The sequence below is a fragment of the Pan troglodytes genome, chromosome 2 (genome assembly GCF_028858775.2).
Source record: "Pan troglodytes isolate AG18354 chromosome 2, NHGRI_mPanTro3-v2.0_pri, whole genome shotgun sequence".
NCBI lineage: Eukaryota > Metazoa > Chordata > Mammalia > Primates > Hominidae > Pan > Pan troglodytes.
Window position 1 is genome coordinate 116294353 of NC_086015.1, and position 23444 is coordinate 116317796.

Below are 23444 nucleotides of genomic sequence, written 5' to 3' on the forward strand. Positions count from 1 at the left end.
TTTCATTGTATTTTTCAGCACTAGGATTTCTGTTGTTTTTTTCTTTAATTATTTCAATCTCTCTATTAGATTTTCTTTTCTGGCCACTTAATATTTTCCTAATTTCATTGAATTGTTTCTCTGTGTTTTCTTGAACTTTGCTGAGCTTCCTTAAAAAGTTATTTTGAGCTCTCTGTCAGGCTATCCATACATCTCCATGTCTTTGTGGTTGGTCACTATCACTTTGTTTTGTCTCTCTGGTGATGTCATGTTTCCCTGATGGTTCTTGATGCTTGTGGCCATGCTCAATGTCTGTGCATTTGAAGAAGTAGGCACTTCATAGATTGACTCTGTGTGGGAATGCTTTCCAACAGTAAGCTTTTCCAGAGATCCTGGGAAGACCTACTGGCATGATCCCTATGCCCCAGATCACTGTGGCCATTGGAGCACTAGGAGCATCCTAAGCCTAGTACTACTATGGCCAGGCTGGAATCCCTTGGCCACGAGATTGGTTTAGTGTTGGAATGCACCCAATGCCATGTAGCCACTGAGGCATGCCTACCTCTGAGGTTTGTTCAGAGACCAAGGACACTCTAGTCAGCTGGCAGTGATGCACAGTGCTGACTGAGTTTGCCTCACATGGGTTATAGGTTCCCACCTGGTGCTGGGGTGAGTCTGGTGTCCATAGGCACCAGCCTGCAGTCAGGGGTCATTGGAGTTTTCCCAGTGCTGGATTTTACTCTGGTGGGCCCAGTGTTGGGGTCCAAGGCAAAGTTCTATGTTTATTTCCCCTCTTTCCCCCAAGTACACAGTATTTCTCATCACACTGTGCTGTCTAGAATTGGGTAAGAGGTGACACAAGTAATTTAAAACTGACCTCCTCTTCAATATATCTTTTCTTATTAATATACTTATAACTAGGCACTGTGTTCTCTCACTTGGTTTCTTTAGCTCTTGTTAAGGTATTTTCATGTGCAAATAGTTGTTCAAATTGATGTTTATATGGGGGAATGATTGGTAAAGAGTCCTATTCCACCTTTGTGCTCCACCCTCCAACCAATCTATTGATTTAAAATAAAAGTGTTAAGGCAATTTTATAAAGAACTACAAGTTATTCAACAACACATGATGGAACAACTGGTGATACATATGCAAAAAAAAAATGAACTTCAACCCTTTACACATACACAAAAAAAATTACCTATAATTGGATTATTGGCTTAAATGTAAAAGCTAAAACTGTAATACCCCTAGAAGAAAATATATAAGAGCATCTCTGACTTTGACATAGGCAAAGATTTATTGGGACATAAATAGAACAAGCCATGAAAGAAAATTTGATAAATTGGACATTAACAAAATTTAAATATTTTGCTTTTAGAAAGATATCATTAAGATAATGAAAGACACACCATACAGTAAAAGAAAATATTTGCAATATACATATCTAACAAAAGACTGCTATGTAGAATATGTAAAGAACTGTTACAATTCAATAACTTTAAAAGTCAATTAAAATCTGGGCAAATGATTTGAACAGACCCCTCATGAAAAATAAAAAGATATTAAAATGACCAATAGAGTCATGCAAAGATGTTCAATATTAGTAACCATAAAATAAATGCAGATATAAAACATAGTGAGATAATGATTACACACCTATAAGTATGGCTAAAATTAAAAAGACCAATAATAAATCCTGGCAAGAATGTGGAGAAATTAAAACTCTCATACATTACTAGTGGGAATGTAAAATAATGTAAACTACACTGGTAAATTTCTGGCAGATTTTTTTTCAAAATTCAAACATGTGCCCACCATATTACCTGTTCATTCCAACTGTATTTATCTAAGAGAAATGAAAACATATCCACAGAAGACTTATGCATGAATGTTCATAGTGGCCTTATTTGCAAATATGTATTCAAAATTGCCAAAAAAAACTGGAAACAACTGAAAGGTCAATTAACAGTTAAATCAATCAATTATCCACACAAAGGAATACTACTCAATAGCAAAAAGGAAAACACAACATTGACAAATCTCAGAATCATTCTACTAATTGAAAGTACAAGATGGGCACAAAAGAATACTACATACTACAAAAAATACTGCTACTAATATAAAATGCTAAGTAATCTCTGGTGACAAAGAACAGATCAGTGATTGCCCATAAATGAGGATGAAGGAAGGGATGGACTAAAGATACATGAGAAATATTTTGGAAATGGTGAAAATGTTTTGTATCTTGTTTGTGGTGATGATTCACAGGTATATACAACTGCCATAATTTATTAAATTACATGTTTTAAATTGATGCAATTAATTGTACATAAATTATTCTTCCATAAAGCTGAAAGGAGATAACTAAAAACAGCATCAGAAACATTAGGTTTTAACACACATAACATTAGAATATGCATCCACACAAATAAACACAAAACAAAATATAAACAGAGATCTTTCACACTGAAAATAATGTTTTTTAAAAAATACTTCTATCTAAGTCAAAATCATCAGGAGAAAGAAGAATGTTTTCGTGATTTTACTACTAGCGAAACCTCTTACTCACTTTGAGCACCAGAAGTTTCCTTTCCCAAATCATCATTGTCATATGCCTGAGCAAGCATATACACCCACACATAAAAACAGGCATGACGCTGCAGACCCGTACTTCATGGAGGTTTCCTCCAGTGAGACAAAAAAAAAAGGCTCTCAGAAACAGCACATGATTTTCTTGTCATGTTAAGCAGTTTTTATTTAATGTAAAATGCTGTGCTCTGCATGCTCTACTCTCCAAAAAAAACTTAGAGATAGACATTTCTGCAACGTCACCATTCCTGTTAAAAACCCCTAATTTGGTAACTATTACTAACCAAAAGAGAGCAAGTATTATACCATACTTAAATAGTTAACATTGTTGCTAATATTCATGTATTATTTCTAATGATGGAGATGGAAAATAAAAAAGAAGTTCTGCCCTTTCCTTCAGTTGCAGGTCTTCCGGAGGAATACAAACAGATAAGTTAGGAGTCTGATAAATGAACTTCAAACTGAAACTCAACTTGGGGCAAAACTGTGGACTAACGAATGTGGCTATGACTTTATCAGATAACCATATTAGCTGCAAAAGAGAACAGTGTACAATGGTTTATTTTGACATTTCTATGGACATTTCTTTATAGGACTTGGGGCCTCTGTGCTGGTACTGAGCTAAGTAGAATTCATTCTAATTGCTTATTGTAAACTTTACTGTGATTTAAATTTTAATGAATTTACTACAGTACTTCAAAAAATAGAACACAAAATAAATACACATTGAAATCTAAAAATATCCTGGCATTTTACCTGAGGAAAACCAAATAAAATTATTTCACTCTACATTTGGTGAGTCAAGCTTTTAACCCTTGAAGTCTATTTTCTTTCAAACTTCAATAAGTCTCAAAGTTTCAAAGTTTCTTTCAAACTTTAATAGATCTTCAAAGTTATTATAATGAATGTAGAGATGAACCACTATGAATTATGCATGGATTAAGCATTAAACAATTTCTAATGGCTTGAAAATATGACTTTTACTTCTTCCTTTCTTGCTTCTTTCTTGAATCTTTTTAGATAACTAAACGAATTATATGCTCTCATTTTCCCTTCAGCAAAACATGTACTATCTTTCTTACTTTAAAAATAAGGAATTACTCATGAAAGGTATGCAAAGTACATTACAAACTGAAGCTTTAAGCCCACTGTAATTACACAGTATATATTTCTCCTAAAGATTCAGGGTTTCATTTTAAATGAATGCAACTTTGTAACTGAGATCTTAATCACAAACAGATTCAGAAATTCAAATTAGGCTGCCAGAGCAACTTTTCTGTAGCTACACTAAGCATATGGCTTTTTTCTCATCACCAGTATGGTAAAGTCAATAGAACACAGAAACTTTTACTATGAATTTCCTGGAAAATTAATGTTTGCCATTGTAACAATATGAAATGCAACATGGTTTTCAAATGAAAACTCTCTCCTTCACATGTCTCACAGCATATTATCTTAATTGTTCTTCCTTCCAACAAGGAAATAAGTTGAAATCGTAAATATGAGATTTGTTTTGTAAAATCATGTTTGTTACTTATGAACCAGAATTTTTCTAGGGAACAAACTATTTTGCAGACATTTGAAATTTTAGGATAAAAGTTATTTATATTAAGGAACAACAAATACAAACTTAAACATGGATAAATCTCTAAAATAATGAATAAATGAAAGAAGTTATAAAATCATATACACAGTATGATTCCGTTTCTGCACCAATACCAAAAAAAGACAATATAAATGTTATTGTTTGGGATTCCACACACACATGATAAAATGTAAAGAAAAGCAGGGAGTAACTATACCTCAAAGGGAATGATTAGCCCAAAAGATAATGACTACGTTTAACGCAGAGGTTGGGGGATATAACTGGGGAGGAAATGGCAGTAGTCTGTTCTTAACTGACATAAGTATTCACAGTATAATTATTATTTAAAATGTATGTAAATCATATGCAATATATATTTTATGTTAATATAAAATAAAACTAAAGTAAGTACAAAGAAATACAAAAAGTACAGATTAGTACTTACTTTTTTATTTTTAGCATTTTAAAACACAATTTGAAGAATTGATTATGCTGTATGTTTCATGTTCTGACACTTTATGAAACTGATTTTAATTTTTAAATACATCTAGTTAGTAGCAGATGTGAACACCAAATTAGATGTTCAGTAAAAAAAAGAAAGGGGGGCGGTGAAAACTCAAAGTTCTGGCAGAGACAATTATAGAAAAAAACTTCAAAATTAAAATAAGAAAAGTGACTAATATTTTGGCCCTTTCATTTATTACCCCTGGAGTCTTGCAGGGGTTACTTTCTAAACCCCAGTTGCTTCATCTACATATATGAGAATGTAGTATCTGATACCACTTGCCACTCAAATTCCTGGAGGGAAAGATGATTATATATGTCATTGATAAATACTATTATGAGAAATAGCTAGCCATGTGGGAAAATAAAACAAAATCAGATTCTTATTTCACTTCTCATACCAAAATAAAATAAATAAAAGATTTAAATATAAGAAACAAAAACAAAAGTACTAGAAGAAAATATAAGTAATTTTGTTGTTTTTGTTTTTTTTAATCTTAAGAGGCAGCCTGACTAACATCGTTGTTTGCCAGACTGAGAGGTTTCCTGGGATGCAGGACATTCCGTGCTAAAACTAGGAAAAAAGTTCCAGGCAAACTGATGCAGTTTTTCACCTTCAATTAAGAAATCTTTCTAATCCTGATATAAAACATGGAAACCATAAAGAAAAATATTGAGAAGTCTGACTCAAGAGAGAATTTGAAACTTCTGTATGACAAAAAAGAAAAAGAAAAATACATAAAACAATGTTGCCAAGCAAAAACCTGGGGAATGTTTGCAACATTTAAAACAAACAAAGATTAATTTTCTTCAAAAAATATGCTGAAAACACATGAACCAATAAAAAAAGAGATGGACAACTCAACTGAAAAAATGGGCAAAGGTATGAACAGGCTGACAAAAGATTAAATATGTTATAGGTGACACAGTAATTATAATTCTACTCTTTAAGTACAACATAGGGATAAAAATAAAACATACAGATGGGTTATAAAAAGAAAGGTGAGAAGTGTTTAGAAAAGTAGGAAGTTTCAAAACAACAATTCAATAATGAATTTGATGGAAGGACAAAATTTAGAAAGCAGTAAGTATTATGCTAATAAATTTGGCCCTACTTTTTAAGGCAATATAAAGTCTGTGGCAGTTATTAGGGTGTATTGCTAATAAAAGCCATCTTACTGGCCTGTTTTGTTTTTGGGTTTTAATTTTTGGTTTTGGGAGTATTTTTTTGAGGCAATTACTGTCACAAACTCCAAAACTAGTTAATGAAGACAAACATGTTCCCTAACCTAAGGCAGATGTTGTGTAAATGTGTATCACTGATCACAAAGGACAACACGTTCAATGGATATGTAGACATTGAATACATACGCATATTAACATATGCAAAGATATGTGTACCAGGATACTAATTCTAGCATTGTTTTCCAAAAAATCTGACACAGTTTTGAAACTGTAATTTAAAAAAACTGAAAACAACCAAAAAGCTGGTCTGTAGGGGGCTAATTAAATGTTATCAAATAATATATAAGAAGAGCTTTGAAAACCACAAAATATCATTAAATTGTCATTTTTGAATGCTTATAAATGAAGATGCAGCACTAAGTACTTTACCTGCATCATTGGGCTTAATCCTTATTGCCACCCCAGACACTAGGTCAGGGATTATAGGTAAAATCTCCAAATTTTATGATTAATTGGCAGCTAATTTTTTTTAAAAAATTACATATATCAGCTAAAGTGTCTGCAAGCCAGATATAACCCATGGGCTGCCAAATTGCAGTCTCTGATGTTACAGAAAAGGCCAAAACTAGAGCCTTGAAAACATTTATAATTAGAGATCTCTTGGAGGCATTGCACTTTACAAAAACAGTGAAGAAAAGTAGGATGTAAATGCAATGCCACAAAGCCAAGTGATATGGTTTGGCTGTGTCCCCACCAAAATCTCATCTTGAATTCCCATGTGTTGTGGGAGGGACCTAGTAGGAGGCACTTGAATCATGGGGGCAGGTCTTTCCCATGCTGTTCTCATGATAGTGATTAAGTCTCACAAGATCTGATGGTTTTAAAAACAGGAGTTTCCTGCATAAGCTCTCTTCTCTTGTCTGCTGCCATGTGAGATGTGCCTTTCACCTTCCACCATTATTGTGAGGCCTTCCCAGTCACATAGAACTCTAAGTCCATTAAAACTCTTTCTTTTGTAAATTGCCCAATCTCAAGTATGTCTTTCTCAGAAGTGTGAAAACAGACTAATACAGCAAATTGGTACCAGAAGAGTGGGGCACTGCTGAAAAGATACCCAAAAATGTTGAACTGACTTTGGAGGGTAGCAGGTAGAGGTTGGAACAGTTTGGAGGGCTCAGAAGAAGACAGGAAAATGTGGGAAAGTTAGGAACATCCTAGAGACTTGTTGAATGGCTTTGGCCAAAATGCTGATAATGATACGGACAATGAAATCCAGGCTTAGGTGGTCTCAGATGGGGATGAGGATCTTGTTGGGAACTGGAGCAAAGGTGACTCTTGTTATGTTTTAACAAAGATACTGCCAGCATTTTGCCCCTGCCCTAGAGATGTGTGGAACTTTGAACTTGAGAGAGATGATTTAGGGTATCTGGTAGAAGAAATTTCTAAGCAGCAAAGTATTCAAGATGCGACTTGGGTGCTGTTAAAGGCATTCAGTTTTATAAGTGAAGCAGAGCACAAAAGTTGATAAAATTTGCAGCCTGACAGTGTCATAGAAAAAAAAAATCCCACTTTCTGAGGAGAAATTCAAGCCAGCTGCAGAAATTTGCCTAGGTAACAAGGAGCTGAATGTTAATCCCCAAGACAAGGTGGAAAATGTCTCCAGGGCATGTCAGAGGCCTTCACAGCAGCCCCTCCCATCACAGGCCTGGAGGGTTAGGAGAAAAAAATGGTTTTGTGGGCCAGGTCAGGAGTCCCCATGCTGTATGCAGCCTAGGGACTTGGTTCACTGTGTGCCAGCTGCTCCAGCCATGGCTGAAAGGGGCCAACATACAGCTCAGGCCATGGCTTCAGAGGGTGCAAGCCTCAAGCTGTGGCAGCTTCCATGTGGTGTTGAGCCTGCCAGTGCATGGAAGTCAAGAATGGGGGTTTGGGAACCTCTGCCTAGATTTCAGAGGATGTATAGTAATGCCTGGATGTCCAGGCAGAAGTTTGCTGCAGGGGCAGGACTCTCATGGAGAACCTCTGCTAGGGCAGTATGGAAGGGAAATGTGGGGTTGGAGCCCCCACACAGAGTCCCTACTGAGGCACTGCCTAGTGGAGCTGTGAGAAGAGGGCCACCATACTCCAGACCCCAGAATGGCAGATCCATTGACAGCTTGCACTCTGCCCCTGGAAAGGTCACAGACACTCAATGCCAGCTCATGAAAGCAGCCAGGAGGGTGGCTGTACCCTGCAAAGCCACAGGGGCAGAGCTACCCAAGACCATGGGGACCCTCCTCTTGCATCAGCATGACCTGGATGTGAGACATGGAATCAAAGGAGGTCATTTTGGAGCTTTAAGATTTGACTGCCCTGCTGGATTTTGGACTTGCATGGGGCCTGTAGCCCCTTTGTTTTGACCAATTTCTCCCATTTGGAATGACTGTATTTCACAATGCCTGTACTCCCATTGTATCTAGGAAGTAACTAACTTGCTTTTGATTTTACAGGCTCATAGGCAGAAGAGACTTGCCTTGTCTCTGATGTGACTTTAAACTGTGGACTTTTGAGTTAATGCTGAAATGAATCAAGACTTTGGGGAACTGTTGGGAAGGGATGATTGGTTTTGAAATGTGAGGATATGAGATTTGGGAGGGTCCAGGGGCAGAATGATATGGTTTGGCTGTGTCCCCATCCAAATCTCATCTTAAATTCCCACGTGTTGTGGGAGGTATTTGAACCATGGGGGCAGGTCTTTCCCATGCTGTTCTTGTGATAGTGAATAAATCTCATGAGATCTGATGGTTTTAAAAATGGGAGTTTCCCTGCACAAGCTCTCTTCTCTTGTCTGCAGCCATGTGAGATGTGCCTTTCACCTTCTACCATTATTATGAGACCTTCCCAGCCATGTGGAACTGTAAGTCCATTAAACCTCTTTCTTTTGTAAATTGCCCAGTTTCAGGTATGTCTTTATCAGCAGTGTGAAAATGGACTATTATACCAAGTAAAGAGGAGGTTTCAAGACAGGAAGAATCAAGATTAAATCATATGCAGAACAGTCTTAACCTAAGAATTAAGAAGCTTTGTGATTTGGTAACAAGAAGATCATCAGTGACCTTAAGATCTGAAAGAGAGTAAGTTTAACAAAGAAGTACAAGTGGAAACCAGATTGAAAGGGGCTGATCAGAGGTAACGGAGTCAACAAATGTAGACTTAGTCTTTCAAGAATGCTGACCTTGAAAGAATGGGAGAAATGAGACTGGTTTCATCCTTTCATGTTAAACTTGAAAGAGAGAGAGATGGGGCAACATCAGGAGCTATGAGGGATCAAGAAGATATTTAACAGGCCAGGCATGGTGGCTCATGGCTGTAATCCCAGCACTCTGGGAGGCCGAGGCAGGTGGATCACAAGGTCAACAGATCGAGACCATCCTGGACAACATGGTGAAACTCCGTCTCTACTAAAAATACAAAAATTAGCTGGGCATAGTGGCGCACACCTGTAGTCCCAGCTCCTCGGGAGGCTAAGGCAGGAGAATTGCTTGAACCCAGGAGGCAGAGGTTGCAGTTAGCCGAGATCGCACCACTGCACTCGAGCCTGGCGACAGAGTGAGACTCCATCTCAAAAGAAAAAAAAAGATATTTAATAATAAAGGGGAACACAGCATGTTTGTAGACAGAAAGAGGGAGAGCCAGAAGTTACTAGAATGAGGAAAAGCTAACTGGTCAGGCAGGATCCCAGAGGTACTAGAAGGAATGAGACAAAAAGCAGGTTTGCTTTTGAAAAGATTGATATTTCATCTCTGAGAGGTGAACAAAAAGGTTAAGAATTATTACAGACACAAGAAACATTTTGAGGAAGCAGGTTAACAAACACTTGTTAGTACCTACTTAGTGGCAAGTAGCTCGGCAGAGCTCAGGGAATGGCAGCTTGAATGAGGCAAGGTTCCTGCTCTCAGAAACCTTACCATCTGTGGACATTAAAGAAGTCCACACTGGACAATGGTAAATCAGGAGGTGAGCAGCTGTCTGCAAAGGAAATGAGGATAGTTGGGGTGATGAGGAAACTAGGAAAGACCTAGCACAGTGTTCTGAACCCTGGCACCCATCAGAATACCCTGAAAAGACTTGTGAAAGTCTAGATCCCTATACACTGGAAAAGTCTGATTAAGCAGGCTTAAGCTCTATAGGCAATTTTAGGCTCTATAGGGAGTTCTGTCTGGCAACTACCTTAAAATCACTGGTTTAGAACCATCCCTGGGGAACAACTAGGGAAGAGCCAATTAAAGATAAGTAGGATAATTTTGTGAAGAATAAAAATAGCTAGATTTTATTATTGGGGATCTGTAAACATTTACCACTTGGACACTTTTTTCAAGAAATTATCAGCACCACAAAATGAATCATATAACCAGATATTCTCATATTATGTAATGGATAAACCTTTAGGAAAAGGTAGCATTCATGGTAAAGTAACAAAATGGCAGAGAAAAAGAAAAGAAATTACTGAACACCTTAAAACTACATAAACACATACTGGTTGGAAAAATATTTCTTCCAAATCACTGAATTTTCTCAAATAATATCCTTTGAACACATTCAGGTTTCCCCTATGTTGGTAGAAAAAAAAACTTTATTAGATGCTTACTTCCCCTTCTAGCTAGGATCCCTTCTCCTTTCTTTGCTGCCTAACTTCTAGAATGAGTGGTCTGTGCCCACAGCCTCAATTTCCTTCCCACCCACTCCCTCCTCAATACCAGCAATCTCGCTGCTCCCACGTCTATCTACTCAAACTGCAATTTTCAAGGTCACCAGCCCTTTTATAGTCAAGCTTTTGGCCTCTTTTCAGTGCTGGTGTTCCTAAGTTGTTGATGGATTTTAACACAATTAACCACTTTCTTCTCCTTCTAAAACCCCTTTCCTAGCCTTCCCACTACACCCATGCATTCCCTTCTCTGTCTCTTTTCCTATCTTCACTGCCTCCTCTCATATATTTTCTACAAGCTATCTTTCTCCTTGGGCATCGTAATGTCAGTATTCACCAAAGTCTCAGCTGCTTTTTCTCTTTACACTTTCTCTCCTCTTGCTCCTCAACCCCTTGAACTTCAACTAGATCTCTATACAGGTGATTTCCTCTTGTTTTCACCACTCCAGTCATAGTTTAGCTCCCTCTGTCCTTCATTAAGCCTGTTTGACCTGCCTGGAATGTTTATCCCTCAACTCTTCTTACCTCGCTGTTTCTGTTCATCTTCATCTTAAACATCACTTCCTTGGAGGAGCCTAACTTGATCCTCAAACCAGATTAGACTCACCAGTTACACATTTCTATGTCACCCTATATTTATCCTTATGCACTTGCGCATTGTTTAATTATTTGCAGTAATTGATTTAATATCTATCTTTCCCACCAGATTTAAATTCCATGAGAGCAGGACCTATGTCTGTCTTGATCAAATGTCCACAGCATGAAGCACAGTGACTATACATGACAGACACTCTAAATTACTGGCTGACAGAATAACCCACCCACATTTTAGCTTTGACTTCTTTTTCCTAAGCAAGAATCTCAAACATTTAGCTGAAATTTGTCCCCACTTGAATACTTGCTGTCATTTCAAGTGTATCACATCTAAAAGACATAGATTTTTCTCCCACACACTTGCCCCATCCCTTTCCCCTCTAATTTTTGTACTATGAAGGTGTTCAAAACTCAGCTCACACCCCAGAAAGCTGTTTGATATGATTAGCAATCCCACATCCACACTTGGGCTTTATTTGTCCCATGTATAAAATGAAAGATTTTTAATTTGAAGGTTCCTAAAGTACTTCCTTTGTGAAGGCTTTATACTTCTTAATAGTGTCATACATCTTCATTTCACAAATGAGGAAATTACTGTCAAAAGAAGTTAAGCAATTTCTAAAGATGAAACAGCTAGTGGTTAGAATTACATAACTGATCTTTAGACCCAACACAGAGTTATATTTGTATTTAGAAATTGGTATCTATTGGTATCTAAATTAGTGTCTAGAAATTTTACTAGAAATTATGGGAAAGAAGAATGAAATTTTACTGAGAAAAGTGAAATGTACCAAAACATTCAATGCATGGGTAACATTTAGAAAGCAAAAATCATAATAATATATTCAATCTTAACATCCAAGACAATATAACCACTAAGTCAATATTAGTTGTAAAAATACAATAATATTTTAAAATATGTATATTTGAAGAAAGTTTCACTTCTTTATGGGCCAGTGAGTTTCCACAGGTAAGAACTATAAATTGTGGACAAAATATAAAAACAACTACCTGAGGTTACTGGAAAGTGGAGGAAGCAGAAAAATTCTTGAAGGGTGTCAATGCTTGGAAGAAGGAAATAGGGGATCAGAGTTGTGGGTGTAGGTTCCCATTATTTCCCCATTTTTACTGATGTTAGTCCCAGAGAGGGCTGCAGATGATACCACATTAGGCAGCTACTCTAATGGAAAGCCCACAGTTTTCTGAAGAACCAGCAGGCAGATTTTAGGGCAACTTTACTCTCTGAAAAGTGACAGAGTCAGAGTAAAAGAGTTCCAAATTCTGCATACACTCTACCCATATCTCTGATGACTCTAAACCACACATTGCAGGTCACAGTCAAAGCAGATTAGCTACCAGTAAAAGAACTCAGATTTGAGATGCTGTCCAAGGGGTAGAGTTTGCAGTTTGGGTCCAACCAAGTAAAATATCAACACAGCAATATAACAGAATCTGTGCAACATTCAAAACCCAAATAAAACTATTTAATTTACAAAGAACCAAGAAAATGTGGCCTATTCTTAGGAGAAAATACATTAAGGGAGACTAACAACTTCAAGTTGACCCGGACACTCGCATTCTCAGACAAGAGTCTTACAGCAACATTCAGCTATACTTAGTGACATAAAGAAATATATACTCACAATGAATGAATAAAAACACAGAAAAATCTCAGCAGAGAAAAAAAACTTTTAACAAATAAATGGAAATCTTAAAATTGAAAAATACAATATCTAAAATAATATATTAACTAGGGCTTTACAGAAGAATGAAGAGGAGAAAGGAAATTGTAATTGTCAGTGAACTTGAATATATAGCAATAGAAATTATTCAATCAAAAGAACAGAAAGACAAGATATTGGGGAAAATATGTATAAAAAGAGAACTAAGAACTAAGAGAACTCCTCACTAGCAGACCTACACTACTAGAAACAATAACAGAAATTATTCAGGATGAAAGAAAATAATACCAGGTAGAAACTTGGAAATTCAAGAAGGAATTAAGAGTATTAGAAATGACAACTAGAGTGGACATAGTATGTGCCACCAACAGTTGCCTTTGACTTTTTGTTCCTGCCACTAGGATCACTGTCAACAGACAGTCTTCAGTTTTCAGCCTCTCCAGGGATGACTTCAGTTACTTTGACCAAAGTCAGACCCTTTCCAGGGGAGCCCATATCCAATGACTGATTTAGATGGAGTTATAAAGGACCAGCCATTTTTATTCAATGCAGGGCCTCTCTAAGGCCAGTCTAGCTCCTGAGCTCCCTGTGGGGTCAGTGAGGGTGTCAGTTGGTTGAGATTGCAGGTAGACTTCTCCCTCTGCTCACAAGCATACTGTACACAAAACTCTATCTCAGAGTCTAATTTCCAAGAGAACCTGCAACAGCATCAATAACTCAAAGTAACAGACATTTTTGAAGAAAATTATTTCTTCAAAACTGGAAAAACTGGCCAGGTACAGTGACTCACGCCTGTAATTCCAACACTTTGGGAGGCCAAGGCAGGAGGATTGCTTGAACCCAGGAGTTCAAGACCAGCCTGGGCAACATGGGAAAACCCTGTCTCTACAAAAAATACAAAAAAAAAAATTAGCCTGGCGTGGTGGTGCACACCTGTAGTCCCAGCTACTTGGGAGTCTGAAACAGGAGGATAACCTGAGACTGGGAGGTCAAGGCTGCAGTAAGCCATGATTGCACCACTGCACTCCAGCCTGAGTGATAGATAGAGTAAGACCCTGTCTCAAAAAAGAAATAGAAAAACTTTTAGCCCTGCTTTAATCCTGGAACTTTTTGGTATTGCTTTCCTTAAAGATTTTGGTCCTAGAATGGGGTCTAGGCATATAAATTCTATGTAGAAAAACTCTGAAGTTGTTGCTTAGTGTTAATGCATGAACAATGTCATTTCTTCCTGGGGGGAAAAAGGGCTGATTGTGACTGTGTCTATTATATGAATTATATAAATCAGTGATATTTATTACCATTATTATTATTTAAAAAGTAATGATTGTTGACCTGATTCTTAGGGCCTACTAGCATCACATAGTCCAAAGCTATTTTATAACCACAGATCTGCTCCCAAATCCCAGTCAGCAATTGACAAATGTATGTGAGTGATAATAAGGCAGAAGAGGTAAAAATATGTTGATGGCTACTACATTTTTCAGACACAAATGGTTTTTCAGACACAAATGGTTAATTTTTCAGACACAACATAAAATCAAACAACAACTGGGTCATTTTATTAACTAAACGCCATTAACTGAAATATTCATGACCTTATTGGGAGGAAATTTATCTACGGTAAACTCTCTCATTTGTTCCCATTACCTTATTGCCATCCTCAACCTACTAGCATCCCTCTATCTAATGTCTCATCTTAATCCTCAATTTCAGAAGAGTATCTCCTCCTACATGAGGTTAAGCACTCAATTGATACTCCACTTTGGCTCCCTTCCTGTCTCTTCTCAGATCTTCCTATCTTTTATAGACTGGAAAGAGATAAGTATGGTTCTTAGAGCCCAAATCCAAATATCTCTAGTGCTTATTCTATTGTTTTTGTCTGTATGTTTATTCTGTTCGTGGGATGGATCATCTACTTCATGAATGATTCACAAACACTAGAGTTTTCTATACAGTCATCCCTCAGTGTCCTTGGGGGATTAGTTCTAGGACCCCCAGAGATAGCAAAATTCAAGGATGCTCAAATCCCTAATATAAAATGGTGTAGTATTTCATATAACCTATGTACAATCTCTCACATACTTTCAATCATCTCTAGATTGCTATAAAACCTAATACAATGTAAATAATACATAAGTAGCTATTATATTGAATTATTTAGGAAATGACAAGAACAAAATCTGTACATGTTCAGTACTAATGAAATCATCTATTTTTTCCCTTTATATTTTCAACTGAAGTTGGTTGAATCCAGGGATGCAATACAGAGGGCTGACTGTATTTCCAAGTATCTGTAGGAATTTTCCTCCTACTTGTCCTCCCTTCCTATACTGAATTTACTATCTTCCTCCACAACGAAACTCCCTTCTCAGTCACATATATACCTCAGCGGCATCACAGAACTTTTTTCAAATGAGAACCCCAGGGCAGAAGCTCTTGACTCATGTTTCAAAATAAATATTTTACCTAGTGCCACCGCCACTCAATGGGACACTGTTACCACATTATTCTCCAAAAAATCCTACTTAATTATAAATTTTCCTGTTCACCAAAGAACAGGTGGTTCCTCATTGTCTACTGACTAATACCCAGGTTCTTTAATTTAGCTATTAAGGACCCCCAAAATCCAGCCTTATTTCCTACTATCATTTAACACACAACCTCTGTTCCTGCAAGCTACAGCTCTTTCTCTCTCTGAAGCACCTTGCATTTGCACATGCTACACATCCCATCCTTCCAATTCCTTTCTCTGCATTTCCCCATTTATCCAAACCTGTCATTCAAAGCCTAGCTCAAGACCCATCTCCGTAAAATCCTCCACAACTCCAACCCACTGTAATTTCTCCCTCCTTTAGATTTGTACTAGTTTCATATACAATTTCAAGATTTACTGATTTTAAATGTTCACCAATTGTTTCATCTTACCTTTGTCTTTCTAATTTAGATTACTAATAACTTTTAGGCACTATTCTACACACACACAGACATTAATAAGGACTTTTAATTAATTTATTAATTGCTTAAGCATGAACATTTAGAGAAAAACACACCTATAAATTATTATAACATGTAAATTCACAAATATGCAAACTAGAAAAGGAAGATAGGACTAAAGTTATTAATAAGGACAAAACCCTTCTTTTGCACAATTGTTTTGAATCTTTTTCCATTGTTTGCAAATCTGCCAAAGCTACCTTAGAGCCCTGTCTTGATTTTTATCTCCTCTTCTTGTTACTGCCTGTCCTCTAGTGGAAGACAACAATAAATGAATAAAAATTAGCCCAAAGAAGGAAAGAAGTGAAGGGTTCCTTTTTAGTAACTCATAATCACAAAATCAGTAACTTTTATAAAAGATGGAATAATTTTAATTGGAACACCAAAATATAATTTGAACACACACACAAAAATCTAGAAGACAATAGGGCTAAAAAAAAGGAGGAAGAAGTGGCACAGGGTACGGGGAGTGTCCAGGAAGGGGACCAGGTACAAGGTTGGGAATATAGCTCTGATGTACACAATTTAGGTTGTTTTTATTTTTCCCCTTAGGTTTTTTCTGGATAAATCTTGTTTACTAACTGCCAAGCTGCTTGAAGTTATAAGCAAATAAGTAGACAAAAAGAAAATAGGGAAACCAAATGAATACTATGTTTTACATTTAAGTCGTTAGCTCCCTTGTTCCTTTGTGAATTTACCTTGTACAAAGCGAGTTCTTTCTGTTTGGCAGTATTAATAACATAGCAGTTTTAGCAATAAAGACATAAAGTCATATTTCCCCAAGTGGTATGCTTCTCATTATTCTAAATCATGTCATGGTTAACCTATCACACCAAATCACTACATGTAAAGTAATATGCTTTTTTAAATCTTGATTTTAAACATTTAATAACTTTACAATAACATAAGCATAGACTTCATAGATCTGCTATATGTAGTCTTTCCTAGTTGTGTTCAGAAATAGTTTTAAAATTTAAACCTTTCAACCTTTAAAATTGAAAATTATAAATTATGTTTTAATCATTTTTTTTCCTTTTCCCAGGAGTAACAGTGCAATTTGACATAAACAGCTCCTTGCCTATCTGGCTGCCCCAGCCAAGCTGGGTCCTACACAAGTTGCTATAAGAGCTTTCTACAACAAGATCTGAACTACTGAAAGATTCAGATCACTTGACTTTTTAGGTGAGTAACAGTCTATTAAGGCTAAAACTAAGTATTGGCTTGACTTTTTTCACTGATCCTCTTCAGTGAAAAGCACAATGGTTAAATAATGAGGAAAATTGCCCACTCAAATGTTTAGTGGTGCTTACTGATGTATATCTTTACTGATTGTGATTCTGGCACATACTAGTCATATCTAACCTTGGCCAAATCATTTCACCTCTCTACGCCTCCATTTCTACCTTTGTAAAATGGAGAGGTGTCTTCCATGTCTACTTCACTGGGTTGCTGTGCAGATCAAAGGGAAAAAAGCATGTGAAAATTCTCAATAGAAAAGTGCAGTCAAAGAGTATACTTATTTTGCATGTGTTCACTAGTAAGATTAACATGTGGAAAGAAGGTTTTTTGCGGAAGATAAGCAGCATTTTAAAGTCATTCAGAAATGAGGAAAAATACCTTTTCTTCTTTCAATTATCAAATTATAACATTTAAAACCAACTACACTCTTCCCTTGCAGCTGCTCTGTCTACCAAAAGTGAAACCTGAAAACTCCCTCCCACACCAACTCCTACCAACCTTCTACAGTGAAACCAGGACACCCCCACAGTGGCCCAAGTTCTCTATAACTTCTATAGGAACCTAGATGTTGAAGAGTCTGTTCTCTAACTTGTAGTGTCTCTTACAGCCCACACATCTTGAAGATAAATACAGACATACATCACAGACGCACCACTGTAACTGTAGGCATATTATATTTTTGAAGTGCCTAATCATCGAAAGTGACAGAAAGCAATAAACTGTCCTAATCTATGCCACTGGCAATGTGGACCTAAATGAGTTAGCGTTCTTATCTTTAAAAAAAAAATTAAGAGAGAAGAGGCTGGGTGCAGTGGCTCATGCCTGTAATCCCAATGCTTTGGGAGTCTGAGGTGGGAGAATTGCTTGAAGCCAGGAGCTCAAGACCAGCATGGACAATATAGCAAGACTCTATCTCTACCCAAAATTTTAAAAATTAGCCAAGCATAGTGGCGCATATCTGTAGTCCTAGACACTCAGGAGGCTGAGTGGGAGGACTGCTTGAGACCTGGAGTTACAGGCTGCAGTGAGCTATGATTGCACCACTGCACTCCAGCCTGGGCAACAGAGCAAGACCCTGTCTCAAAAAAGGGGGTTGGGGAAGAGAATAAGATAAAGAGAACCTAACTGACTTTGATTGCTGATAGTATGTATTTGATTTATCCTGCCTTGTTCAAAAAACAGGAGGAAATAAGGAAATGGACAGTAAGACAAATTATAGAGATCTGTATATTGTAGTAGGATACAAAGTAAAACAAGCAAGACACCGGAAAAAAGGATAATAAAGTAAACTAGATATGGGAGTAACCCATATTTAGCAACCCCCTATATCTATTATTGCAATTGATTTGTATTGCCCCAGAAGAAAGACAAAAAATAAACTCAGGAAGAGCTGAGACCAGGTTTCTCACTGTTCTCCCAAAGAGAATTCAAACTTACCAGCCACTAAGAAGATAGTCAAAATCAACAGTAGCCCTAGGTTAGCAGTTCTCCAAGGGCAGAGCATTTCTGTTTTCTCTTTTTCTGCCCTTCACTCAGTACTTTTCCTCCACACAGGTACAGAAGGAACTGTGCGCATGGTGAGACCCTCTCTGGTCAACTTCTCGGTACAGGATCCTCTTACCCCATCAACAGTGGGGCACTCCCTTCCTTCTAGCCCCTTCCTTCACGTCTATGTGGTTTAGCCTGATTAGTAACTTGGACGAACAGAAGCTTTTCTCTGGAACTTGACACAGCAATAGATTTCCTGTATGAAGCCCTGAAGCAAAGACGGAGGAAGCAGATTGATTGAATTATCTCTCAGCTCATTGGTTCTCCTCTCACTTCTGCTGTACACAGACAAACTTTACAGTAAGGCATTGAACGTGTCCAAGATAAACAGATTTGTCTAAATTTGCACCAAAAAGTAAAACAGAATATTGATCTACTTTGGCCCATCCTTGTAAATTTCCCAATTATGATAACTTTTAGAGGCTTTCTCCAGGTTGAAGAGCTTTACGGCCTTAGTATTTGAGTCTGGAATACAATATGTTTTCTTGAAAATTATTGTGTGAAATTCCTGTCTATAATGGGAGTCAACACACAACCCTGTAAACATCATATGTGTATTAGTTTCCTACTGCTACTGTAATAAATTACCACAAACTCAGTGGCTTAACACAACACAACATTTATTATCTTACAGTTCTGGTGATCAGAAGTCTGAAATGGATCTTAGGGGACTAAAATCAAGGTGTTGGAAGGGCTGCACTCCATCTGGAGGCTCGGGCAGAATTTGCTCCCTGCCTTTTCCAGCGATTTGGGAATGCCTGCATTTCTTGGCTTGTAGCTACATCATTCGGACCTCTGGTCCACTGTCACATCTTCTCTGACTGTGACCCTTCTGCCTCCCTTTTATAAAGACCTTGTGATTATTTTTGGTCCACCCAAATAATCCAACATGATCTAATTTCAAGATCTTAATTTAATCACATCTGCAAAGTCCTTTTTGCCACACAAGGTAACATTCACAGGTTTCAGTAATTCAGACATAGGTATCTACCTTGTTGGGGGTGAGGGCATTCTGTTTATCAGAACTCAGTACTTATTGCCATTCAGTTTCACCTTTGGAGAATTAGACTGATCATTTTAACCAAATTACAAATAATCACCCATCTCTTAGTTGCCACACATCTGGAATTCAGACTCCCCCTCACCAAAAAAAAAAAAAAAAAAAAAAAAAAAAAAAACACCTCTTCCTTACTATTGCTAGTTACTATGCTTTTAAGTTATGTCTGAGAGAGGGAAAAATCTTCTATGTGCTGAGAATTTTCTACCCCAAGGCAAAACTGTACAGGAAGGGGAAGAAAACATTGCAAACAGGAAAAAGATTAAACAGCATGCATTTTTTTTCTCAGTTAGCAGTTTCATCTTCCTTCTTGTCAAACATTATAAATATTTCCCCCCTTCCCCTTCTCAAGCTTTTTTTTCCAGTTAATTAATTTGATGAAGACAGTGAAATCAGGTCCTTGAGGGCATGGAACACTTAAGGGTATGAGCTATGACAATGGGAAGACCAAAACAAAAATGTCTTCTCTTCTGTCTAATGTTTCACCAGATGTCGGAAAATTAGTGAGAATACATCATTTAAAATACAGATAATATTCTGGTTTTCCACTACATAGAAGTTAAAGTTGGCCGGGAGTAGTGGCTCATGCCTGTAATCTTAGCACATTGGGAGGCCGAGGCGGGCAGATTGCCTGAGCTCAGGAGTTCGAGACCAGCCTGGGCAACATGACAAAACTCCAAACTCCATCTCTACTTAAAAAAAAAAAAAAAATTAGCCAGGTGTGATGGCATTCATCTGTAGTCCCAGCTACTTGGGAGGCTGAGGCATGAGAATCGCTTGAACCCAGGAGGCAAAGGTTGCAGTGAGCAGAGAGAAGTTAAAGTTAAAATTCACACTCGCTTAGGATACAGATAGACATAGGGTTAAGTCTCTGTTGTGCAATTACTAGTCCAGTGATACTGGGAAAGTTTCTTACTCAAGTCTGTATCTGTTTATATTATATTGACATTAGCTTTTTCTCATGTCATCAAAAATTCTTGGAGATCATTTATTTTAATATCTGCTCAATGACATAGCCAAAACTAAACCACAGAAGGGCTAAATGGCCTGTGGCCTCAAAACAACTTGTTGGCACAGCTGGGAATAAAATGTGTTATATTTCGTAGCCCTGTGTTCTTTTCACTCAACTCCTCTACTTTGAAATTTCAGGCAACAACTTTCATAGACACACTCCAATGCACTCACCTGAGGTCAGACCACAATCTGCAATCAGCAGTTTAAGAATCAAGTGATGGGTATCAAAAACCATAAAATTCACTAAATAGATTTGGCAGGATGACAGTTTCTCTCCCTGGTCCCTCATCCTCTCCACACCCAAATCACATGCCTGTAACCTCTCAACTCCCACCTTCTACCTTTTATGGACCATGAATGTTTAAAACAATAAAGGGACTAAAAGTTTGTTAACATAATCATCCACTAAAGACATGCCATGAAAGTCAGTATAATAAGAGTAAGATGTGTCTGGTAAATACACCTCTCTAAAAAATCTAAAGGCCCCAAATTCTCCCTGGTTGGGGCCCTTGGGCACAGGACCCAGGAAGCAAAGCAAAAGAGTGAAAAAGGATCAAGAAACAGGTGTCATTCAAACCAAAAACCCAAACCTTTTACTCTACCAGTTTTCCAATTCTCCTTCAATAATACCAGTTAAGAATCATAGCATAAGAGAAACAAACAGGACAATGTAATGCCAGTTAATGTTGTAGCCAAAACAAAAAGACAGAGAAACTTTAGTAAATTAGAACTACTTTAGGCCATAATGCCCCCAAACCAGCATGGCTGGTTTACTCAATTTATCAATTGCAATAAACTGAAAATTGATGTAATAACTATAAATGTTGTTGAAGTAAACTTCTTCCAATCAGGTGTATATCTTTCTCTCCAATGTCAGATTCAGACTTAGCCACACTGAAACCATTTAAGATGAAATGTTGCAGCCTTGCTCTTGGGATTCCTCCCCATTATGTAGAAGATTTGCATGGCTCTTGAATACTTACTGCAAAGATTCTATGGACTTTTACTCCTGACTTCTCGTTCCCGGGACCCTTAGTTCCCCAGTACCATTGCCGACTCATTCACCTCTTATATTTGAGTCTTGACTGCCTAGAACTTCAGCACCTGCCTGCCCTTCCTACCATAGCTGAATTTTCTGGATGTGCATTCTTGCAAAATGGGCCAATAACTACTTGCCTTGTCACTGTTACTTTTGGTGAACTCTCTGGCTTAGATATCTGGCCTGACTTACCCTTCTATACACTTGCATGTGTGCACACACAAACATAACACACACACACACGCTCACACAAATATACTAGCTAAACACTTAGTCCTAATTCCCTCAATCTACTCTGTCCTACTGCTAGCCAAGTGGTAACATGCCAATTTCACAGAGGTAAAAAGAACAATACCTAATAGTCTAAAGAATTTCAAGGGACTCAAACTCTACAGCACTCCACTCTTGTCTTTACTTCCTCTCTGCTCCCTTGTACAATAACTACAGATCTGAATCTAATGAATTACCACAGAAATGCTATAATTCAACAAACAATTGCATAAAAAGACTGCTTTCCTGGGCATATTCCATTTTCTATTTTCCAATTTACCTCTCTGTAACCTTCATTGACCCATGCTCTCAAGACTCATCTGAAATCCTGTGTCTTCCTCCATGGACAATCATTAAATAGACTAAACAGTAACTTAAAAGAGCCTCAAAAAATGCATACTTCTATTTTTATACCTACTATTATATTGATTTTTCTTGAAAATTTTTACTCCTAATATATGGTTGATCTACATCAATGTATAAAAAGTCTTCTTAAAAAGTTAGAAAAAATATATCATATTGGAATTAATGATTATTTTTTCATTATAATTTTACAGATTATACAAAAAGGAAAATTGAGAAATAGATGTTTGAAAATCAAATGTGTGCAGTATCAAAATAAGCAAAATCAGAGTAGAGAAATTAGTAATCACATTTTATATTTAGCTAAATATCAACTGTAAATCTCACTGGTCAGATCCATAGCAAATATTTGTCAAGCCCTAAGCTTAACACCCTGATCTTGTTCTAAGCAGTTTATAAATATTACCTAATTTAATTATCGCAACAATCCTATATAGTAAATACCACTTACCATTGAGGAAACTCAAAGCAGAGAGGTTATGTAAATTGTCAAAAGCCACACAGCTGATAAGTGATAGAAACAGGATTCAAGCCCAAGAAATCTCACTCCAAAGTCTACTTCTTAAGCTATGTGGCTAATTAGTCTCTGCTTTACTATCTACTTTTTTGAAGGTGGTAACTCTGTTTTGTCTCCAACACATCTCCCAGGTTCCTAACCCCTACTGACTCTATTTATGTACTAATTCACTCTTTCTTCCTTACCTTCTCAAAATTGGTCTGTTTTGTTTAAATAAATAAGCAAACCCTGTGCTGTTTCTAATCATCTATTTGCATTAAGATTACTCTCTGCTGCCCCCTGGAGATAATTTGGTGAAATCAATGCTAAGATTTTTGTAAATTTATCTAGCAAATTCAAAAATAGCTTCACATTAAGATTTTGAGCACAAAGTATGCTAACATGCCTAAACGTTATACATTTAATTTACATCTTTTGGAAACTGCTGCAACATAACAAATGACTACCTGATGGATAGTACAGATATTATACCTTGAAGAAATGTTGCTGAAAAAAACAAATATGAATCTTTTGAGTTGCCAGGGTGGTTTAATAAAACAACAGTGCTGCCAGGCATGGTGGCTCATGCCTGTAATCCCAACATTTTGGGAAGCTGAGG

At 37.2% G+C, this 23444-nt stretch overlaps 1 protein-coding gene across 5 annotated transcripts in view; it reads right to left on the bottom strand.

The window, feature by feature from the left end:
- CD200R1 (CD200 receptor 1) overlaps positions 1-23027 on the bottom strand; it is a 57776-nt gene extending 34749 nt beyond the window's left edge. The window contains exons 1-2 of one of the 5 annotated variants that reach the window (XM_063806997.1): positions 22781-23010; positions 18476-18794 (exon numbers count right to left, since the gene is read on the bottom strand). In XM_063806997.1, the coding sequence (XP_063663067.1) occupies positions 18476-18542 (67 nt within the window). In that variant the 5' untranslated portion in view covers positions 18543-18794; positions 22781-23010. Of the gene's footprint in view, positions 1-18475; positions 18886-22780 lie in introns of those variants that run through there. The other 4 variants (XM_063806998.1, XM_063806999.1, XM_001156654.5 and 1 more) reach the window with 4 other exon arrangements.
- Positions 23028-23444: the final 417 nt, after the last annotated feature.